Raw genomic sequence first — 19,046 nt, 5'->3', positions numbered from 1 at the left:
GAAGGCGTAGCAGTTTTTAGAACGGTGTCTTGATATGTGCCTGTAGAACACAGACCCAAATAGCAAATGGCGCAGGGACATCTGGGTAACCCTGGGGGAAGACGAAAGCAAATCCCAACCTCACCCTACACCCCAAACCAATTCCAGACATGTTAAAGAGCTAGAAGCAAAAGGGGAAACTTTAAAAGTATTTAAGAAGACAATCTTGGAGAATATCTTTCTATAATTGAACTGGTAACTATTTCTCAGGAAAGAAACGAAATCTTACCAAACATTAAAAACAAACAAACAAACAAACAAACAAACAGATTTGACCACAGTTTAGAATTTCTATGCATCAAAGCTGCCATCAGAATAAGAGAAGACAAACCAAAGACATCCAGAAGACATATGCAGTATGCACAGCCAGCAAAGGATTAGTATCCAGTACACATAAAGAACCCCTACAAACACACAAGATAAAGAAGCAGGAAGTTAAAAACCGCAGCAGGAATGTCTTGGAGGAGGAAATGAGCACAGCACATAAACACTGTAAAGGAAGCTCAATGTCTCTATTAAGCAGAAGCCTGAAAATTAAGATCCCAATGAGATGCCATTCATCCCACCAGACTGGCAAAATGTCTGACATCTGATAGGACCAGGGGCCTAAGGGGAGGTAGATGAAGTGGAACGTGGAAGCCCTCTCGGTGACAGTGCAGACGGGCGTGACCACTTTGCAAATCACCTGGTATTTTCTTGTAGCTTGATCATTCATGTAGGTTTTGACCCTGCAAGTCCAGCCCTTTGCAATACACGAGGCCCATGAGAAAACTTCACCACAGCCTCGCTAACAACAGACAACAACCGCAAGACAACCCGGGAAGGATTCGGTTGTCCTTTGATGAAAAGGACAACACAAACTGTGAGATATTCACACCAGAGCAAATAAGTCACGCTTGACAGAAGGGCAGGCATAACGTTTAGAAATTGTAAGCTGCTGAGTAAAAATTGCAAATAGTCGAAGTCTACACGAAATATATGATTTTCATAAAGCTCAACAACCTACCAAATGATATATTGTTAGACATTTCTAGAAAACCTAGCAGTAAAAGAATCATAAACGGGGCTGGGGCTGTAGCTCGGTGGTAGAGCAGTTATCTGGCATGTGTGAGGCACTGGGTTCCATCCTCAGCACCACATACAAACAAATAAACAAAATAAAGGTATTGCATCCATCTACAACTAAAAACTCATTTTAAAAAATCATAAAAATAAAATTTCACACTGGGTACCATGGCACATGCCTGTAATCCCAGAAGCTCGGGAGGCTGAGGCAGGAGGATCGCAAGTTGGAGGCCAGCCTCAGCAACTGAGCAAGGCTTTTAGCAACTCATCAAGACCCTGTCTCTAAATAAAATATAAAAAGGGCTGGAATGTGACTCGATGGTTCAGCACCCTGGGTTCAATCCCCAGTACCAAAATATATATATATATATATGTTTATAAATAAAATAAAAGTTCACATAATGGTGACCTTTGGGTAGGAGAAGATGCCAAACTGGATTGCAAATTACCAGGAACGTTCTAGTTCTGGAACTAAGTGGTGGGCTCTCAGATGTCCGTTTTTTATCACCTTTTCTAATGTACACGGGTATGCCAGCCAGCTTTCAGCCACACTGTACCTGACATTGACAACGTAACATGAGGGAAGGTTTCTTTGGGTCCCTGGTTTCAGAGGGGTCAGTCCATGGCTGGCTGGCTCAGTTGTTCCGGAGCCTGTGGTACCAGGTAGAAATCGTGGCAGAAGGGTGTGGCGAAGCAAAGCTGCTCAGATCATGGCAGAAAGGAGGCACTGAGGGGCGGGGGATGAGAAACACCCTTCTAGTACCTGCCCCCAGCTGGGGTCCACGCCCGGACGCGAATGAACCCAGATTCCCAAGTGTTCAAAATCGCAGAGAAACGGGGCTCCCCTAGGAGCGAGCGAGAGGCCTTCCCACTGGACAGGCCTCAGAGGGTCCCTCATCTCCTGCCCACGCATCAGCCCGTCTATGCTGGCGGGGAGCCTGTGCCGGTTCATTGGGGACAGAGGAGGAGGGCTGAAGGCCGGAACGTCCGCCCTGGGCGAGGAGGGCAGGATGGAGATGATGCCTAACAGGGTGACTGGGGTCTCAGGTCAGCCCTGGGGCGGCGGGAGGGGAGCATCAGGGAGCCATCGTGGTCGCTGTCCGTGGTGCTGAAGTCGGACGCGGTTGGAGGGATGTGAACGATGAGCCGCCAGAGCAGAGGTAGCCCAGCGCCTGCTGGGAGCTCTTCTCCCCCAGAGCCTCCTTTTCCTCATGAGAAGACAGAAGCCCAGAGAGGACAGGCCAGTCCAGACAGGGTCCACGTGACACTGAGAGCAGCCCGCCCATCCGTACCTGCTGGACACAGCTCATTTCCTGGAAGGCTCCCCGGGGGCTCCGCTACTTCCGATCACCACTGAGTCCGAACCTCCGCCGGGGATGCGGGAGCCCACGCAGCTGGAGCCTGTTCCCCCGGCCTGGATGGCTGGGTCCCCGTGTCTCTGGCGGCGGCTTTCCTACGGCTTTCCTGATCCGGCAGCCACTGTCCCTGCCCTCCGGAGAGCGGCGTGTGCACTGGACAGCCTGAGGGCCAGGCTGGGGCCACCAGCTTCGCAGGGCCTCCAGCTGAGTTTGCACACTCAGAATGACCAGCGACCAACGGAAAACACTGCGTTAGGACGAGTGAGGATACAGGAAATCAGGCCCATGACAGTGTTCCTGGGGCACGCTCACACGCAGTCGCTCACGCGCTGTCCCTGCTTCTGAACGATAGTGACAGGTGAGCAGCTGGGACAGAGGGCACGTGACCCTCAACAGCCAGACACTCACTGTCTGCCTGTTGACAAGACAGGAACCTCTTCACCGAGAAACTGTCCACCTCAGGAGTTTTGTGGGGGCTGCCAACTGCCGGGGACTCTATTCTTCTAATGGCCAAATGACCCGTCTCTCCCTTCATCCAAAGCTCTGTGCAGGTGTCACCTCTTCACAGGGCATCTCCACGGACTCTCCCAGACCCACTCACCCCATTTAACTTTTCCTGCAGATGGACCCCATCTGCCTTTGGCCTTGAGTCTGCTTTTTGCTGCTGTGACTCAAAGACCCACCAGCACAGCTGAGAGGAGGAAGAGTGGATTTGGGGCTCACGGTGGCAGAGGGCTCAGTCCACAGACGGCCGGCTCCATTCCTCGGGCCTGAGGGGAGGCTGAACCTCACGGAGGAAGAGTGTGGTGCAGGGAAGCAGCTCCCCTGGGGACCAGGAGGCAGAGAGACTCCACTCCCAGATGCACATGTGTCCCCAGAGCCAGGCCCCAGTGCCACCTCCTCACCACACCACCTGCCTCCAGGTGCCCCCAGCGGATCCCCCAGGGAGCCAGGCACTGACCGGGTTGGGGCTCTCAGGACCCGATCGTGTCCCCTCTGAACCTTCCTGCACTGTCTCCACGGGGGCTCCGGGGGACACCACACCCACACCAGAGCACCCCCCTGATTCCTCAGGACTCTCCCTGTAGTCTCAGTTCTTGAGGACAGTAACACCATCATGACTGATGGTCAGGGGATCCAGCAATTAGGACAGGCCGGGCTCAGTGAAAGTTTGTTGACTGAATAACTGACTGCAACAGACACATGAAGCAGTTCCAGAAGCCGGGAGCAAATCCGAAATCCAGCCACTGCACAGGAAGTCTGGCTACTTTTTTAATTTGCTTGCAAAATGGGACACGGGACAGGAAGTGCTGCCATGAATTCCTCTGTGAACGGAGGCCAGCAGGGTGTGGGAGGGAGGGAGGAGCAGGCGCAGCCCAGGAAATGAGGCCCGGAAGATCCTGAACCCTGCTTTCTCAGGATTGGAGATTCCCCCTCCTGGGAACAGGACGAGCAGCTCCCAAGGCACCTTGGAGGTGGGGGTCACCTGACCACAATCTGGCCAATCAGCACAGACCTTCCTCCCTGGCCACAGTGATTGTCTAAGGTCTGGGCACTCTTGGTGGCCACCCAACCCCAGCCCTGGGGTTCTCTGGCAGGAGGAGGGGACAAAGCGGGGAAGCTAGGAGGACAAGAGAAAAGTCCAGAATGGGCTGTGATTTGAAAGTTTCGGGGGTGGCTTCGCGTCACAGGGAAGTCCCCATGTGGTCCAGGCTCAGCCCCCACACTGTCAACACTGCGGAGGAGAACGTGGCCACCATCCCGTGGAAACCCCCTGGAAGAACCCCCGTCTCTGCCTCACTAGCCGGGTCGCCTCCGAGTGGAGCCGTAAGTGGCACTGCTCCCTGTCGCCCGCCTGCAGGGACTCAGGCCATCTGACGGCCCAGGCGGTGACCAGCACGCTTCCACTGTCCCTGGATGAGTACACGGGTACCACGTTTCTGCAGCACTGCTTTACGGCGGATGCTAGGAGGAGGTGACAGGCACAGCGCCTTCACTCAGGAGTCCCACCTCTGGGACAGGACCAAGGAATTCAGAGGCGCTGGCAAGACCGGGCGTCGCCAGCAGCGCAAGGTGTCAAGGCTCCGAACTAGAAGTGACCCAAACACCCGGCTGAGGGGAAACCGGGAAGAGAACCGGGCGTGCTCCTCCTGAAAGTCGCTGGGGCGCCTGGAGGCAGCGGCGGACGGGCTTTTTGGGGGTCCCGCACGGCCTCCCCAGGTCCCCAGCTCCCAGTGGTCTCTTCCAGTTTTCTCCTGCTTAGTGACCAGCAGGGCTGTCACCTCCCCGGGCCGCAGGACTTCCAGTCTAAAATCTGTGCTGTGCTTCTGTTCTCCATTCCCTCCTGGCTCCTGAGACAGCCAGTCCCTCCGCCGGTCGTGCGCGGCCTCTGGCCACCGGGCCTCCCCGCCCTCCCTCCTCGCCCCTCCCCTACTGTCTCCTCCGGCGCCTTCTCTCCTTCTCTGGGTCCTACTCCCCTGCCTTTCCTTCTCCTCCAAACTGATCAGGAGTAAGTGACCCCAAAGCCACACTGGGGAGCACACCAGGCCGCCCTCTTGCTTCCCTGCTTCACAGGGATCCCTGGTGCCGAGGAAGCTGGCTTTGTACCAGGAAGAGGCCACAGCCCCGAGGTTCCCTTGAGCCTTCAGAAGGTCACATCTGCCCTGCGGGCGGCCCAGAGCCTCGTCCCTTCGGAAGCTCTGCTGCTGTGGGCTTGCCCTCGGGCAGCCTCCGAAGCCACGACCCTTCAGATTTCTGGACCCACCCCACCACCCTGACTCCGCCAGCGGGAGCGAGCCGCCCAGGTCCGGGGATCACGCTGGAGCATGGGTTTTACTGCGAGATCCGTGAGGAACTCGAGTCTCCCGAGAACCCCCTGTGCTGGCGCAGAAGCCCGGGAGAAGGGACGGGGAGAGCGGGCGGGAGCCGCCCGGGCACAGCCTCTGACGTACCTCCCGGGGGGCCGGGGACCACCCGCTCCCCGCGGCTGAAACCACGTGGAGAAGGCAGCCGCGGGGGTCCCACCCAGACCCAGACCCACCTGCCGGAATCCACGGCCAAGGTCTGCCAGACGGTAGAGGGTGACACTGTGGCCCAGTGGTCACCGCAGGGCACGCCGCCGAGCCCTACGGGGCTGACGCGAAGGGCGCTCTTGGCACCATTTCCCCATCAGGTCCTCAAGGGTCTTCTCACCAGAGACCCTGGAACCCAGGGCAGCGGGGTGACGTGTGCTGAGTGGTGCAGGACAAGAGGCCTGTGGCCAGCAGGGCTGTGCTCGCCCAGGAGGGAGACACCGAGGCACTGCAGATGCCTTGGTCCCTTCACACTACTGTGACAAAACGCCGGAGGCCGGGCAAGCCGCTAATAAGGGACGTGGATTTCATACTGTTCTGGCGCCTGGAGACCCAGAGTGCGGACATGGCTGGTGTTCTTCTAAGAGGGGACGCCATTGCCGAGTCCCCATGTGGTGGAAGAGCGAAGAGGTTGGACTCACGATCTAAGCCCCCTGCCCCAACCCCGCCCAGGACCTCCCTCGTGCCTGCCACCCCTGAGCCACGCCTGGGCCCTTTGGGTTTTGAGACGGGGTCTCACGGACCTGCTCGGGCTGGCCTCAAAGCTGCGACCCTCCGGCCCAGCGTCCTGAGTAGCTGGGATGACAGGGGCGAGCTACCGCGCTGGCTTAATCAATGGAAAGCCTGTGAGGTGTGGGGTTCCAAGCAGAGCCCTGTCACGCCAGGCGAGCCCCCTCTTCTGAAGACCCGCGTCACAGCTGCGGCCTGGTGGCTTCTCTCCTGAAGGACTCTTCTCAATGCCGTCAGGGTGGGGTGAGTCTCAGAGGGACACGCATTCAAATCACAGCCTCGGATCAACGAGACTCCGGGGGAGCTGGTCACCATGAGAGGTGACCAGCGGGAGGGGACTCCTTCAGGTTGAGCAGAAGGACTTTAGGAACTCGGCTGGATAGAGAGAGAAAGGTCTCGGGCGAGGGCAAGTTCAGGAAAATTACAAAAGCTCGCGCTGCCTTTGTTTTCTACAAGATGTGAGACATGAAGGTAGGAAAAAAAACCAATCACGACACTTACGTTGTTGACCACACAATTCACGCACACGGAATGGGGCGACATCAGTGGCGAGCGGGCGCTGGGGCTGGGGCTGTATGGTACCTCACCAATGCCAGGCTGCTACAGATTCACCCCAGCGTGGCATCGGGCTCCCAGGTTCAGCAGAACCCCCGTGGGAACCCCCAAGAAATAGCAGCAGGGCATACCAACGGCGAAAGGAATAGGAATTCAAATGCTTCCCTACGAAGATCAACTAAGGAGGAAAACAAGACAAGCATGCAGGAAATGAGGGGCCAGAAAGCTGGAAGATGTCTAGGAAACAAATACTAAAATAAAAGAAGCCAGTCTTCCCCTAAGGGAATTGCTTTAAGTGAAAACGGATTAAACGCTCCTGTCAAAAACATGGAGTGGCAGAATGAACAGGAAACAGGATCCAGTCTGCTCTCCAGTAGGACCAACCCAGGGAGAGCATCGAGCCCCGGTGGGATGTGGTGACGCGTGTTCTAGGCAGAAGGCAGAGCAAGGCAAGGTCCTGGGCTTACACAGCAGAGGGATGGAGGTACAAGAAGGTGTGAGTGTGTCAACTCGGGCCAGATGGAGCAGGAGTGGGTGAAAAGCTAGACCCAGGTCAGATCAAATTCAGACGGGGAGCTGGGAGTTCTTGCTCCCAATTTGCAGATGAGGAAAGTGAGGTTCAGGGAAAGCGAGTCAACGTTCTGAAATTGCAAGCTCAAATAAATCTTTCTCCCTGGTACATTGTTTTTCTCAGGTATTTTGTTACAGTCATGGAAAGCTGACTAACATAGAAAATTGGTACAGAGAAGTAGGGTCATAGCTGTGACTCTACCTCGTGATATGGTTCAGGTACTGCTTTTCAAGGAAGGATTTGGAAGAGTTTGGTAAGGCAGGCTAGCAAAACCTTAGGTTGCTGTATGTGGGGCTGAACAGGAGATTCTGGTGGTAGCTCAGAAGACCAGAACGCGGTCAGGAACAGGAGGGTACAGGAGGTGCTGATGAGCATTTGGATGAGATCGAGCACCCCACTGTGAACCGCACCAGGTGCCATTCAGGTTAGTCTGGTGTGGAACCTGTGTGTATTCTTCCCTTGCTCTGAGACCTCACGTGAGGCTGTTTGAAGGCGACAGAAGAATTAATCAGGTGGAGAAAACTTGGACTCTGCACAGAGTTGAGGCCCTGGTGAGAGTTGCTGGCTGCCTCCAGCCAGGTTACAGTGAGGACTAGAAGCAAGCAGCACAGCGGAAACATGAAAACCTTGCAGTTTCTTCCCAAAAGGAGCAGTTAATGTCGAGGCCGGGGAAGGCGTGATTGCTGAGGAGATTAGTGCCATTAAAAAGGAGACAAGTAATTTGCACCAGGGCGATAGGAAAGATACCCCGAGGGCATCTCAGTAAAGGGCCAGACCCCGCCCAGGCGGGCTCCAGGATGTGAAAGTATAAACTCATTCCAAAGACTGTTTTGAGAAGAGTCCCAGAACACCCTGGTCGGTCAGGGTTGCCTGGGGAATTATTTCCTCAGGATTTCTTTCCTATGGTTCAGAGGTCCAGCCACTCAAGAGACCATGATGGCCATGTTGGAAGCGGGCCTCGCCGCTGCTGCTGGCCACACCAGAGCCTGGAGTCTTCCACACGGAGCTGGCTGTCCAGACACGCGGAAGGCAACAGAGTCACAGGGTCGCAGAGGTTTCCACTGAGATTCCAGAGGAAAGCCCAGGGGGCCAGGCAGTGTGGCTGGCTCAGAATCCTACGGGTAGCATCGCAAGGGTGAGGGATGAAGCTGCAGAGTGAAGCCACATTGCAGAGGAGACCCCGGGAGGACAGAGATGCCAGGAACATGCAATGTCTGCTGCAGGAAGCTGCAGGCAGTGAGCAGAGCCGGCCCTAGACAGTGACCTTGCCAGGTAACAGGAGTGAGGCTGCCCGGGTCCTTTGGGACTCCCTTCATGCCAACGTGTAGCTCTGGGGCTGCATGCTTGCCCCCGCTGAGTTTTGTTCTTGTTTTGGAAACATTCCCGGCTAATTTTCTATTCCTTCCATTGGGAATGGGAACAGTTACCCTGCGTCATTCAATTTGGGGAGTAGGTAACTTGTTTTCTTAGTCTTTCTTTTATGGTGGGGGGTGGTACCAGTATGGAACTTGGGGGCCCTCAACCACTAAGCCACCTCCCCAGCCTTATTTTGCATTTTATTTAGAGACAGGGTCTTGCTGAGTTGCTAGGGCCTCACCATTGCTGAGGCTGGCTTTGAACACCCAATCCTCCTGCCTCAGCCTCCTGAGCCGCTGGGAGCCACCACACCCGGCTGGGACTCAATTTCTTAATCTTTACAGGGGCTCACAGCTAAGAGTGCCTGAGGCTCAGTGAAGTCTTTGGACTTGGACGTTTGAGCGATTTGGAGCTATGGACTGTGTGAGCCTGTGGAGACAGACCAGGTGTATTTTCCGTTGTCAGACGGACACCAGCCTCTTGGGTCTAATGGTGTGTATTTTAAATATCCCCGCAAGATCAGGTATTGAAGGATGGGTCCCCCGTGCAACATCAGTGTTCAGAGCTGGGCGACCGGCAGGTGACTGGACAGGGAGGGCTCTGATCTCATCATTTGACCCTGAGGAGTCATCATGGATGTGTAAGTCAACAGGCTATTGAGGGGGTGTCGCCAGCTGATCCCCCAGGGAGCCAGGCACTGACGGGGTTGAGGCTCTCACGACCTGACCGTGTCCCCTCTGAACTTTCCTGCACTGTCTCCCTGGGGGCTTCTGGGGACACCCACACCCACACCCTAACACTCAGCGTGGAGAGAGATGTCCACATAAAAACGGATCAGTTCCATGAACGGCTTTCACTAACATACCTGGGTTCAGTGTAAGACAGCCTGGTAACCAGGACCCCATTCTTGGGAGCAGCCCCCTAATTCCCCCAGGTCCTAAATCCTGTGCCTCACCCCCAGCTGCTTGTTGGTTCTTTTGCAAAAGGAACTGCCGTGACCAATCAGAGCCTCAACAGGATGAATGAGCCGTGCAAATCCACCGCCTTCAAAATTTCTGAAATTTCTCAGCATCCCCAGCAAATCTTGCACACACCTGCTGCTTGTGAGGTGGGCGTGTCTGGCCATGGACGCTGGCCTGCTTGGGGACCTTCTGTTTCCTTGAGAGGTCGGCTGTTCAGGCTGCCAGCTAGTCACACAGGTGACTCCACTCAGGGGCTAGGGCTAGGGCATGCTAACCCTGGGGGCCAGGGTCTACACTTTCCACCAGCACCCCACATCTTTCTGCCTTGCAAACGCTGTCTGGTACCTGGTCCCGGCTCGAGGCTGGGAATCCGTGTTAGCGAAGGAGACTCATTTGTGAGTTCTTGGCCTCAGTTTCCCAGAGATGAGAAAGGAAATGCCAGCCACGCTCTGGAAGGGGTGGGTTTGATTGGCAGATGAGGAGGCCCCGCCCAGAGGCAGAAGACAGTCGATGTCATTTATTACTATTTATGACTGAAGGTAACTGAGCGAGTTTCAAGGGCTTGAAACGGGAGCGGTTGGGGTGGGGGCACACGTTCTCACCCGCAGCAAGTACTTGAATCTGAAAGAGTCTCAGTGGGCGTGGGGGCGTGGCTCGGGGCGTGGCTCGGGGCGTGGCTCGGGGCGTGGCTCAGTGGCGCAGCGCCGGCCTAGCACGTGTGAGGCCCTGGCTTCCATCCTCAGCACCCCATAAAAATAAATAGATCAGATGAAGGTGCTGCGTCCACTACAACCAAAACAAATTTTAAAAAAAGAGTCTCAGGCTCTTTGCCGCCTCCCCACTCCGCTCCTTTCTTTTCAGGATGCAAACTCTACAAACCCTCTCTTCCCTTCCCACGATCCCCCACCCGCGTGCATCCTGAAGGACTGAGTCTCGAGGGCTTCCAGCGCCTCCCCCTGAATGGAATCAAAAAGCAAGACACACTGTTCCCCGGGAACAATAAGCTAAGTCCTCCGTTTGCAAAAATGGTTCTAAATGAGTCATTTCATTTGGGGAGAATGACTACATCTGATCTTGCAAATGTTTCGCCTCGGGGAAAAGTAGCACCTGTGAATCCAAAAGCAGGTTTTTTTGCAAAAAAAAAAAAAAAAAGTCATTCCTGCTGCTGCTGAGGCTCTGGAAGTCGCCCAGAGAGCTGGCATCTCACTGAAGTTTGGTGACAGATAACCTCACCGGGCGGGAGCAGGGCACGGGGACTGGGAGGCCCTCCGAATGTGAGACCTCCACCCGGAGAGAGCCAGCAGCTCTTGGCATCGGCCGGAACCTTGCCCAGGCTGGTGACAGCTGGACTCGTCCTAGGGAATCGTCCCCTGCTGCCCCTCTGCGGCCTGTTCTTCCTGAGGGTTCCTGAGGTGTGTTCAGGGGTCCCCCTCAGTGGGACATGGGGGGCACTTGGCTCTGTTCCTTCCGGCCTGCCAACACGCCCGAGCCGAATCCAGCGACACGCAGGGTAACCCGTGCCTGTGGTGGGCAGGGCCTCTCCCCGGGGCTGCCACGGACGCCACGCGGAGCCCCGCCCAGGGACGCCCCCTCGGGGCCGCTCTGTGCCTGGCAGGTCCTGGCAAACCCGGGCCGCGACCCGCAGGCCTCATCCCGGGATGGGCAACCTAACCCCATCCTGGGCGACAGCAGGAGTGCTCAAGCCACTGGGACGCATGGCACGGGCATCAAAAGCCAGGCACAAACACGGCAGAGCACAGCGCGGAGCCGGCTCCTCAGCCTCTGCTCCCCTCGAAGCTCCCGGGAGGCGGCCTCGGTGGGGACCCAGGCAGGCGCGTGGGGGAAGACGCGAGGACGAGGAGGAGAAGCCGCCTGGGTCACAGACCCTGGCTGGACGCAGGCCGAGCCCCTGGATGGATTTGAAGAGTGGCGCTGCTGTCTGGGGGCAGTCTGGGGGCCCCAGGAAGGTGGCAGAGCCCCTGCTGACGGGCTGCGGGTAAGAGTGGGTCGCTGGGGAGCAGCAGCAGAGGGCCGGTGCCACGCGTTGGTTTTGGGGCCTGAGAGAGGACTGGGGAGCTCGGAGGAGCAGTCTGAGGGACGGAGAGCCCCCAGGGACGGGGACGCTTCTTCAGGGCCGGACAGAGAGCTGTGTTCTGACAGTGGCCGGAAGCACGGGGCCAGAGCAGAGCCCCAGGCACCCGATCTGAATGGGCAGGGGGGCTTCTGGGCCTGAGGAAGGGGAGACCCTGCTCACACGCGCCCTCTGGCCCCAGCTCCGGGGTGGAGGTGTGACGGTGACCCACGCCCTTCTGAAGCCCAGTGCCTGGTACACGATGCAGACAGGGGCTCAAGGCGACAGGTCAAGACCAGGGTCACACCTCACACCTGACACTGGCACTGAGGCCTCCGTCACACTGGGTACTGTGCCCAGAATTTCCGTGCAAAAGGCCCCTCACGATCCGCCAAGAGCAGCTTCCCAGGAGGAGGGTTTCAGGGAAGCAGCCGTCCTCTTGGAGGAGAAAAGGACGTGAGATACCGCGGTCAGATCTCAGGTGGGACCAGCAGGTCAGGACAGGGCCAGTTCAGGCGGCGGACACCACTGCCTTCCTCGAGTGCGGAGCCTCCTCACAGTCCACTCGGGAACTCCTTCCGACACTGGGCCCAGCTCCAGGGGCCACATGCGCTCCTGGGCCACCACCCTGTCCCCCGACTGTTCTTTACTTTGGGTTAACTGAATAGGTACAGGCTACAGACTGACCTGGCTCACAACTCACAGCAGTGTGAACAGGCAGACCCCAAGGAGAGCCCTGAGCTGCCTCTGAAGGGAGCATTTTGTTTGTTTGTTTGTTTGTTTATGTATATACGTACGTATTTATGGTAATGGGGATTGAACTCAGGGGCACTCGACCACTGAGCCACACCCCCAGCCCTTTTTTGTATTTTATTTAGAGACACGGTCTCCCTGAGTTGCTTAGGGCTTCGCTAAATTGCTGAGGCTGGCCTCCAACTTGCAATCCTCCTGCCTCAGCCTCCCGAATAAATGGGACGACAGCGTGTGCTATGATGCCGGGCCATCGCCAACCTCTTCCGTTTATTATTTTGAGGCAGGGTCTTCCTAAATTTCCAAGGCTGGCCTCGAACTTGTGATCCTCCTGCCTCAGCCTCCCAGGCTGCCAGGATTACAGATATGGCCGCCACCGTGCCGGGCTTGAAGGGAACATTTTAATAGCTTCCTGTATTCCCTTCCCTTGTCCTTCAGACAAACGTTATAAAAAGGAATATACGCTTTTAACGCCTTCCCTCAGTTAACCAGAAAGTAGCATGAGAAAGGCCCACTCCTGGGCTCTGCTTGGACCGCTCATTGAAACCTTCCAGAATGTTCTCATCGGCGCACCGGAAGCCCCTCCTTCCTTTTCATGGTTGCACTGAATCCCAGTGTGAGATGGGCTGATGTGCTGTTGTGTCACCTACTGACACGGTGGCAAGTCTTGGGTGTCCCCCCACTGGTCCCTCACCTCTGCAAGCAGCCCCGGGCCTCCCGCCCAGGCCCCCTCCAGAGCGTGCCTGTGCTTCCTGCGGGGACCCCGGACTGGGAGGCTATAGACCGAGCCCCTCAATCCGTCTCCAACATGAGGCTGGACACCTGAGTGCTGACCTTGGCCCTCAGGCAGCCTCCCCGCCCGCAGCCTCCCTGGAGGCCGCCACCCTCTGCCTCTCCTGCCAGCCCAGCTCTGGGCCCAGGACATCTGGTCCCCCCGGCCTGGCCAGAGAACCCCACCCTGAGGCCTGGAGGTCCATCTGCCGCCAGTCGGGCTTGGGGACCTGCGGGTTCCTTGCGCTCCTTCCTTGCCACACCCACGCCCCTCTGTTGTCCCCAGCAGCCTCACAGTCCCCGACTCCTGCCCTGAGATCTGCCAGGCCCCAGCCACCACCAGTGAGGCCCTGAGAGCCGGGCTCCCGTCAGGCTCCCCACTCCACTTCTGCCACACCCCGAGTGGCTCGGGAGGGACAGGCGTCCCCGTGTGTTCCCATGGAGACGTGCCCACTGCATCCTGGTCCAGGGCAGATACGGGGCCTTGAGGGCAGAAGCTCCGGGTCCTGGTCGGGGCCCAGCGTGGGCGGCCTCTCCAGCGTCCCTGGGAACCCAGGGGAGCCAGGCCCTGGACCAGCTGGGCCCTCGGGCAGCAGAGCAGCCAGAGCAGCCGCAGGCGGCAGGGAGCCCGCGAGGAAGCCATCGAAGCACATGGTTTCTTGAGGGCTGTCGTCCCCGGACAGACACAAGGACAGGGTGGATGGAACACGTACCTGATGCTCCGGGAGCTGTCCTCTTCAGACCTGCAAGGACAAGAAGGCACACTCAGATCCAAACGCCCACAGAAGCAGGCCATGCGGGCGACGGGTGAGGTCCCCCGCTACCCTGGTGTCCCAGCTCCGGTCCCCAGGAGTTGCCCATGGGCCCAGACCCCGGGTCGGGTCTCTCTCTGATGCCCTTTTGACTTGGACCTGTGCCCCCCAAGTCCCCTCCTCTTGGAAGCCTTAGGGCTCCATTCCCGCCCCTTTCAGGGCCCATCGCCTGGACTGGAATTGTCCCCAGATCTGAGGCATCCCAGGGGTCAAGGACAATGGCAGGCAGCGGTCTGTGGTTCCCGCCTCTGCGCCTCTGCACCCTGGTCCCCGAGGCGGCAGTGGAAGGAAGGAAGGAACGAGCGCAATGCGGGTGAATGGACAGACGCGCTCCCGGGCGGCGCTCCCCTGCTTGGCAGGTCCAGTGTCCCCGCCCGCAGTTCAAGCTCCCAGACATCAATTACAGCCTCCTTCCAAGGAGACGGGCTCGAATGTCAAGAAACGGGGCACTGGATCCTGCAGCGCACTTGAAGTTTCTTGGAGATGGCAAGAGGCCCAGGACCAGCCGCGACCCGTTCCCCTCTGTGTGCACCAAAGGAAAGGGCTTTGGGGTCCAGCCCACCCAGCTGATGCTACAGCCCTGGTGGGGCTCTGGGGCCCTAGGGAGCAAACAGCTATGTGCACATGTATCAAGGACTTTAGGCCAAGTGCGGCGGTGCACACCTGTCATTTCAGCAGCTCAGGAGGCTGAGGCAGGAGGATCACAAGTTGGAGGCCAGCCTCAGCAACTTAGCCCTGAGCAACTTAGCGAGACCCTGTCTCTAAATAACATATAAAAAGGGCTGGGGATGTGGCTCCGTGATTAAGCACCCCTGGGTTCCACCCTGGCACCCAAAGAAAAAAAGAAAAAAAAAAAAAAGACTTCATTCCCTGGATGGCAGACTGAATTTATTGCCAAAGAGCAGGAGAAATAAGAGCATCCTCAAGCCAAAGTCAGATGACTTGTCTTACTGTCCATGTTCTTTCTAGCAACGTGACAGCCAGAGGACAGAGACAGGTGGCGCACGGGGACAGCCTTTCTTCCTGACCAGCTCTGGCCTCTCCGGGCCCTGCGTGGCCCCGCCCCGTGCCCTGCGTGGCTCTGCCCCGTGTCCTGCGTGGCTCCGCCCCGTGTCCTGCAGTAGCCAGGGAAGAGAAGGCAGGCCCCGTCCCCATCACACGTGGGCGATGCCTTCCAAGTCCCCGTCGGAGGCCTGGAGACCCAGCCCGTGCCAGGCCTCACGGCTCGGGGGTGACAGCAGAGCCATTCACAGCCAGGCTGATCTCAGGACAGCTGGGGACAGTCCTCTGCAGTAACTCTTGCTACTGCTTTTGGGGTGGCTCCAGCTGTGGGTGCAGCTCCACAGGCCCGGAGGCAGTGGGCACGTGCCGCCTGAGGTCCTGGTCCGTGGTCACGATGCCACGGGGCTCCCCCCCCCATCAGGCTGCTTGGTGGCTTGGCTCCGTCCCACGGGAAGCTCTCTTCCTTCCGTCTGTCTGCTGTCTGCTCAGGAGGGTGAGAATGTCACCAGGGGCAGGGACCTGTCCTGCTCTCTGCTGCGTCTCCAGGGCTCACCCCGGGTCGAGGGACTGGCTGAGCAGCCCAGGCACGGTCCCCTGGGAGATGCTGGAAAACCACGCGGGCCAGCGCTGCCCACCCCTCCTGGGCGCAGCCAGCTCGGCCTCTTACCAGCTCCCACGAGGCCTCAGAAGTCACTCAGTGTCCTCACTTAAGGGATGGGGTGGCAGCAAGGATTAGCTCCTCCTCGTGTGGTGAGGAGACAGGGCGGGAGCAGGCTCCAGCGTGAGCAGCAGCCACGAGTGGCAGACCATCTTGCAAGCCAAGGACGGCGGACTCGGAGGGTGCCCTGAACTCCTTCCCGCTGGGCGGAACCCGGGAAGAGGACGCCTGCGCACGCGTGTGCACAGCGGGTCCGGGGTGCGCGCTCTGCGGTGCGCGCTCTGCGGTGCTGTGTTCCCGCGCAGCCCAGCAGCCTTTTCCTGCCGATGACAATGCGACCCCGGCACAGGATGCGTTCCCACCTGAGCCAAGGGCTGGGCAGCGAGGCAGGGTCTGAAGGCTGCTCCAGGCCACACCTCCACCTCTCAGCGGCCAGGGGGCCTCGGGTCCCCCAGACGGAGGCCTGCCGGGCGGAGGAGCCGGACCTGAGCATCTCAGCGGGGTGGGAAGGCAGGAAACAGACGTGTCTCCTTCTCCCACATCGGGTGGCTCTGGGGCCCAGGCCTGAGGATCACAGGAGGGGCTGTTCCCATGGTAACCGACTGGGATGGGCTGAGGGGATGGTCCAGGCCAGGCTGTTCCTAGAGATGGGGGATCTCAGCTTGGTCCCCTGTCATCCTGTAACCTCAGTCCCAACACAGGGGGAAATCCCCCTCAGCTCAAGCTAGCCAGAGGGGACTCTGTCACCTGCAGCGAAGGGCTGGGCCGCTGCACGGCTCTGAAGCCCGTTGGTTAGGGACACAAGCAGGCAATTGCGCGTCATGCCCACACCTGGGCCAATCACATTTGTTTCGTGCCCACGCGCGGCCGTGGTTTCCTGTCCATTCTGTGCTGTATTGCAAGGGACGCGGCTGACGTCACCCTACGCTGGATTTTTTCTTTTCTTTTCTTTTTTTTTTTTTCTTTTTGGTACCGGGGATTAAACCCAGGGATGCTTCACCCCTGAGCCCCCTCCCCAGCCCTTTTTATATTTTATTTAGAGACAGGGTCTCCCTGAGTTGCTTCAGGCCCAAGTTGCTGAGGCTGGCCTCCAACTTGTGATCCTCCTGCCTCAGCCTCTGGAGCCGCTGGGATTACAGGCACCCACCATGGTATCCGGCTCCAGCATCACCTGCCATTCCCTCCCCCACACAGGTGGGCACCCTGAAGTCTGCTGCTCCCTCTGCCTGGGAGCTCTGTCCCTGCCGGCTGTGGTCATTGCTTCCCTTGTGAATTGCCTTGCACTCCAATGCCACTTCCTGGGACTGGCCCTCGCAGTATCTCCCTCCTGCAAACGATCCTTAAGAGCCACCCAGGGTTCCCTACCCCTCGATCCACTGATCCTTCTGCATCCATGAACTTGAACCAGCCTTGGGTGGCCATCGGCTCCCTGTCCGCCTCCCCCTGCAGAAGGGCTTCTCTCAGAGGGCAGCGCAGGCCACCCTGCCCGCTGCGGCTCCTGGCTCGATCCTTCTTGAACAACATTCACGATGGCGACGTTGCTGTCCGCTTCCCCGTTCCTCCCTGTGCTACTTCTCGGCTATAAATAATCCACAATGAGCATCTTCCTGGGGAAGGGGGTCGGTCGCCATCTCTGATGACTTCCGCACGCAGCGGTCTCAGGAGACCCTTGGGGTCCACGAGCATGAAGAGCCACAGCCTGAGAGTCTGGCCCTGCACCCCTTAATGTGAGAGGGGAGTCGTTCAGGAGACGGGTGTCTGGGGGTCCGGTTCAGTCTGGATTCTGACCCAGGGGGTCTGGATGGACCCGAGACACGCATTTCTAACGGGGTCCCAGGGGCGTGGTCTGGGGGCCTTCCCCTCGGGTTCCCTGCCTGCTCAGCTGGTCATCGTCTGGACGCCACCATGCCAGAGGCCCCTTGCACCTACACCGTGTCCCCAAGCCAGCAACCCCAGCAGGAAGCCCCTCCGAGGTCCAGGGGCCTTTCTCTCCGGGGTGTGGGTTCCGGCCGGCCCTTGGAGCCCCCGACGTGCCCGTGGTTCATGAGCTGGGGTTCATCCCGGCTGGAGCTGAGCTCAGCCCTCACAAAGCAGGAGGCCCTGCTTCTGGGGCTGCTTTCTGCCCGTCCTCTCTGCTCACCTGGTGCCCAGGGGCACCTGTCCCCCTCTGAAGCCCTCCCTAGCCCTCTCTCATCCGAACGTCCCCACACCTGTCTGCTCTCAGAGTCACCGAGGGAACACGTGACCCAGGGGCAGCCCAAGTGGGCATTTCACCCCCTTTGCTTTAGCCGGGGACGGACCTGTGACCAAGTCCAGCTGACCTGCGGCACACCGTGTAAGAGGACGAGCGGGCGTCCACACCCCTCCCCTCTCTGGGGCCACCAAGGCTACCACGTGCAGGAGCTGATCTGCACCAAAGGCCACCGGGGACCAGCGGAGTCAGGGGGATGTCGCCTGAGATCCTCTGGCACCTGGTCAGGCCGGACCTGATGCTGACGGGGCCGGGGGCGGACATGACAGTCCCAGGACCAAGGCCGGAAAGCACAGCATGAACTTGAGGGCTGGGCATAAACCACGGAGGGTGGAGAGGCCGGGAGGAGCGGCCTCAAGGGCACGTGGAGACGCACAGACAGACCAGCCGCCTTGCTGAGGGCCAACCGCCTAGGCCCGGACCATGAGCACCACCACCGTGGGACACCCTGTGAAGGGTGGGACTGGTCTGGGACAACAGGAGGGGTCCCCACATCTTGGAAAGCCGCCCTTAGCTCTGGAGCAGGAAGAAAAATCAGAGGAACAGTGAGCGGCCAGTAGGGAAGCCTCTCCATGCCCAGCAGAGCCAAAGGGCACTTCGGGAGGCCCAGGGGCCACCTGGAGTCCTTGCAGAGCCTCCTGGTGGTCACCTCGCTCCCAGCAGACATGAGCAGCTGGACAGGGTTAAGTGTGGACAGGGTGTCCACGTTGTGGGATCCAGGAAACCCAGGCTGGCTCGGCTGAGGCGGCTGCCCAGGGTCACCTCTGGGGCACGGGTGGACCCTGAGCATGGCTTTGTCACTAGGCCCTGTGTGTGCGTCCCCGCAGGAGGCCAGCTTCCTGGGAGGCGACGGAGGCTGGAACCCACAGGGCCTCGCCTGCCTAGCCCCTCCCCGGCCTCCCCCGATCCTGGGTCTTTCCCTGAAAACGCTTCGCCCCAGACGGTCCCAGCTACCAGCATTGGGCCTCCCGGGATGGAGGCTGGCCTCGACCTCAGGCACGCCAGAGGCCGCTCCCCACTTCCCTCACCCCTGCCCTTGAGATTCCCCAGCCCGAGGACAGGGTCACCAAGTCACGATAGCTGCCTGGGCCTCAGCTTCTGGGCTCTCTCTGCCATTCCTTTCCTGCTCCTGGTGGACACAGTCGCTTCCTTTTCAGAGGACGGACATCCACAGAGACTCATCCTGAGCCCCCCGCGGCTTTGAAGGGCTTCCAGGTCTTAAAATAAAACCCACTTTCCTCCTG

At 58.6% G+C, this 19,046-nt stretch overlaps 1 protein-coding gene across 7 annotated transcripts in view; it reads right to left on the bottom strand.

Annotated features, from left to right (window-relative positions):
- The window catches only part of IQSEC1 (IQ motif and Sec7 domain ArfGEF 1), a 291,864-nt gene that overhangs the window by 168,761 nt on the left and 104,057 nt on the right, over window positions 1-19,046 (bottom strand). For all 7 annotated transcript variants that reach the window (XM_079122232.1, XM_079122225.1, XM_079122231.1 and 4 more), the window contains exon 2: window positions 13,793-13,822. In XM_079122232.1, the coding sequence (XP_078978358.1) occupies window positions 13,793-13,822 (30 nt within the window). The remainder of the gene's footprint in view (window positions 1-13,792; window positions 13,823-19,046) is intronic.

The sequence above is a fragment of the Sciurus vulgaris genome (assembly GCF_902686455.1).
Source record: "Sciurus vulgaris genome assembly, chromosome: 19".
In the NCBI taxonomy this organism is placed as follows: domain Eukaryota; kingdom Metazoa; phylum Chordata; class Mammalia; order Rodentia; family Sciuridae; genus Sciurus; species Sciurus vulgaris.
The sequence above is the reverse complement of the archived record's forward strand: the minus strand, read 5'-3'. Positions and strand labels throughout refer to the sequence as shown.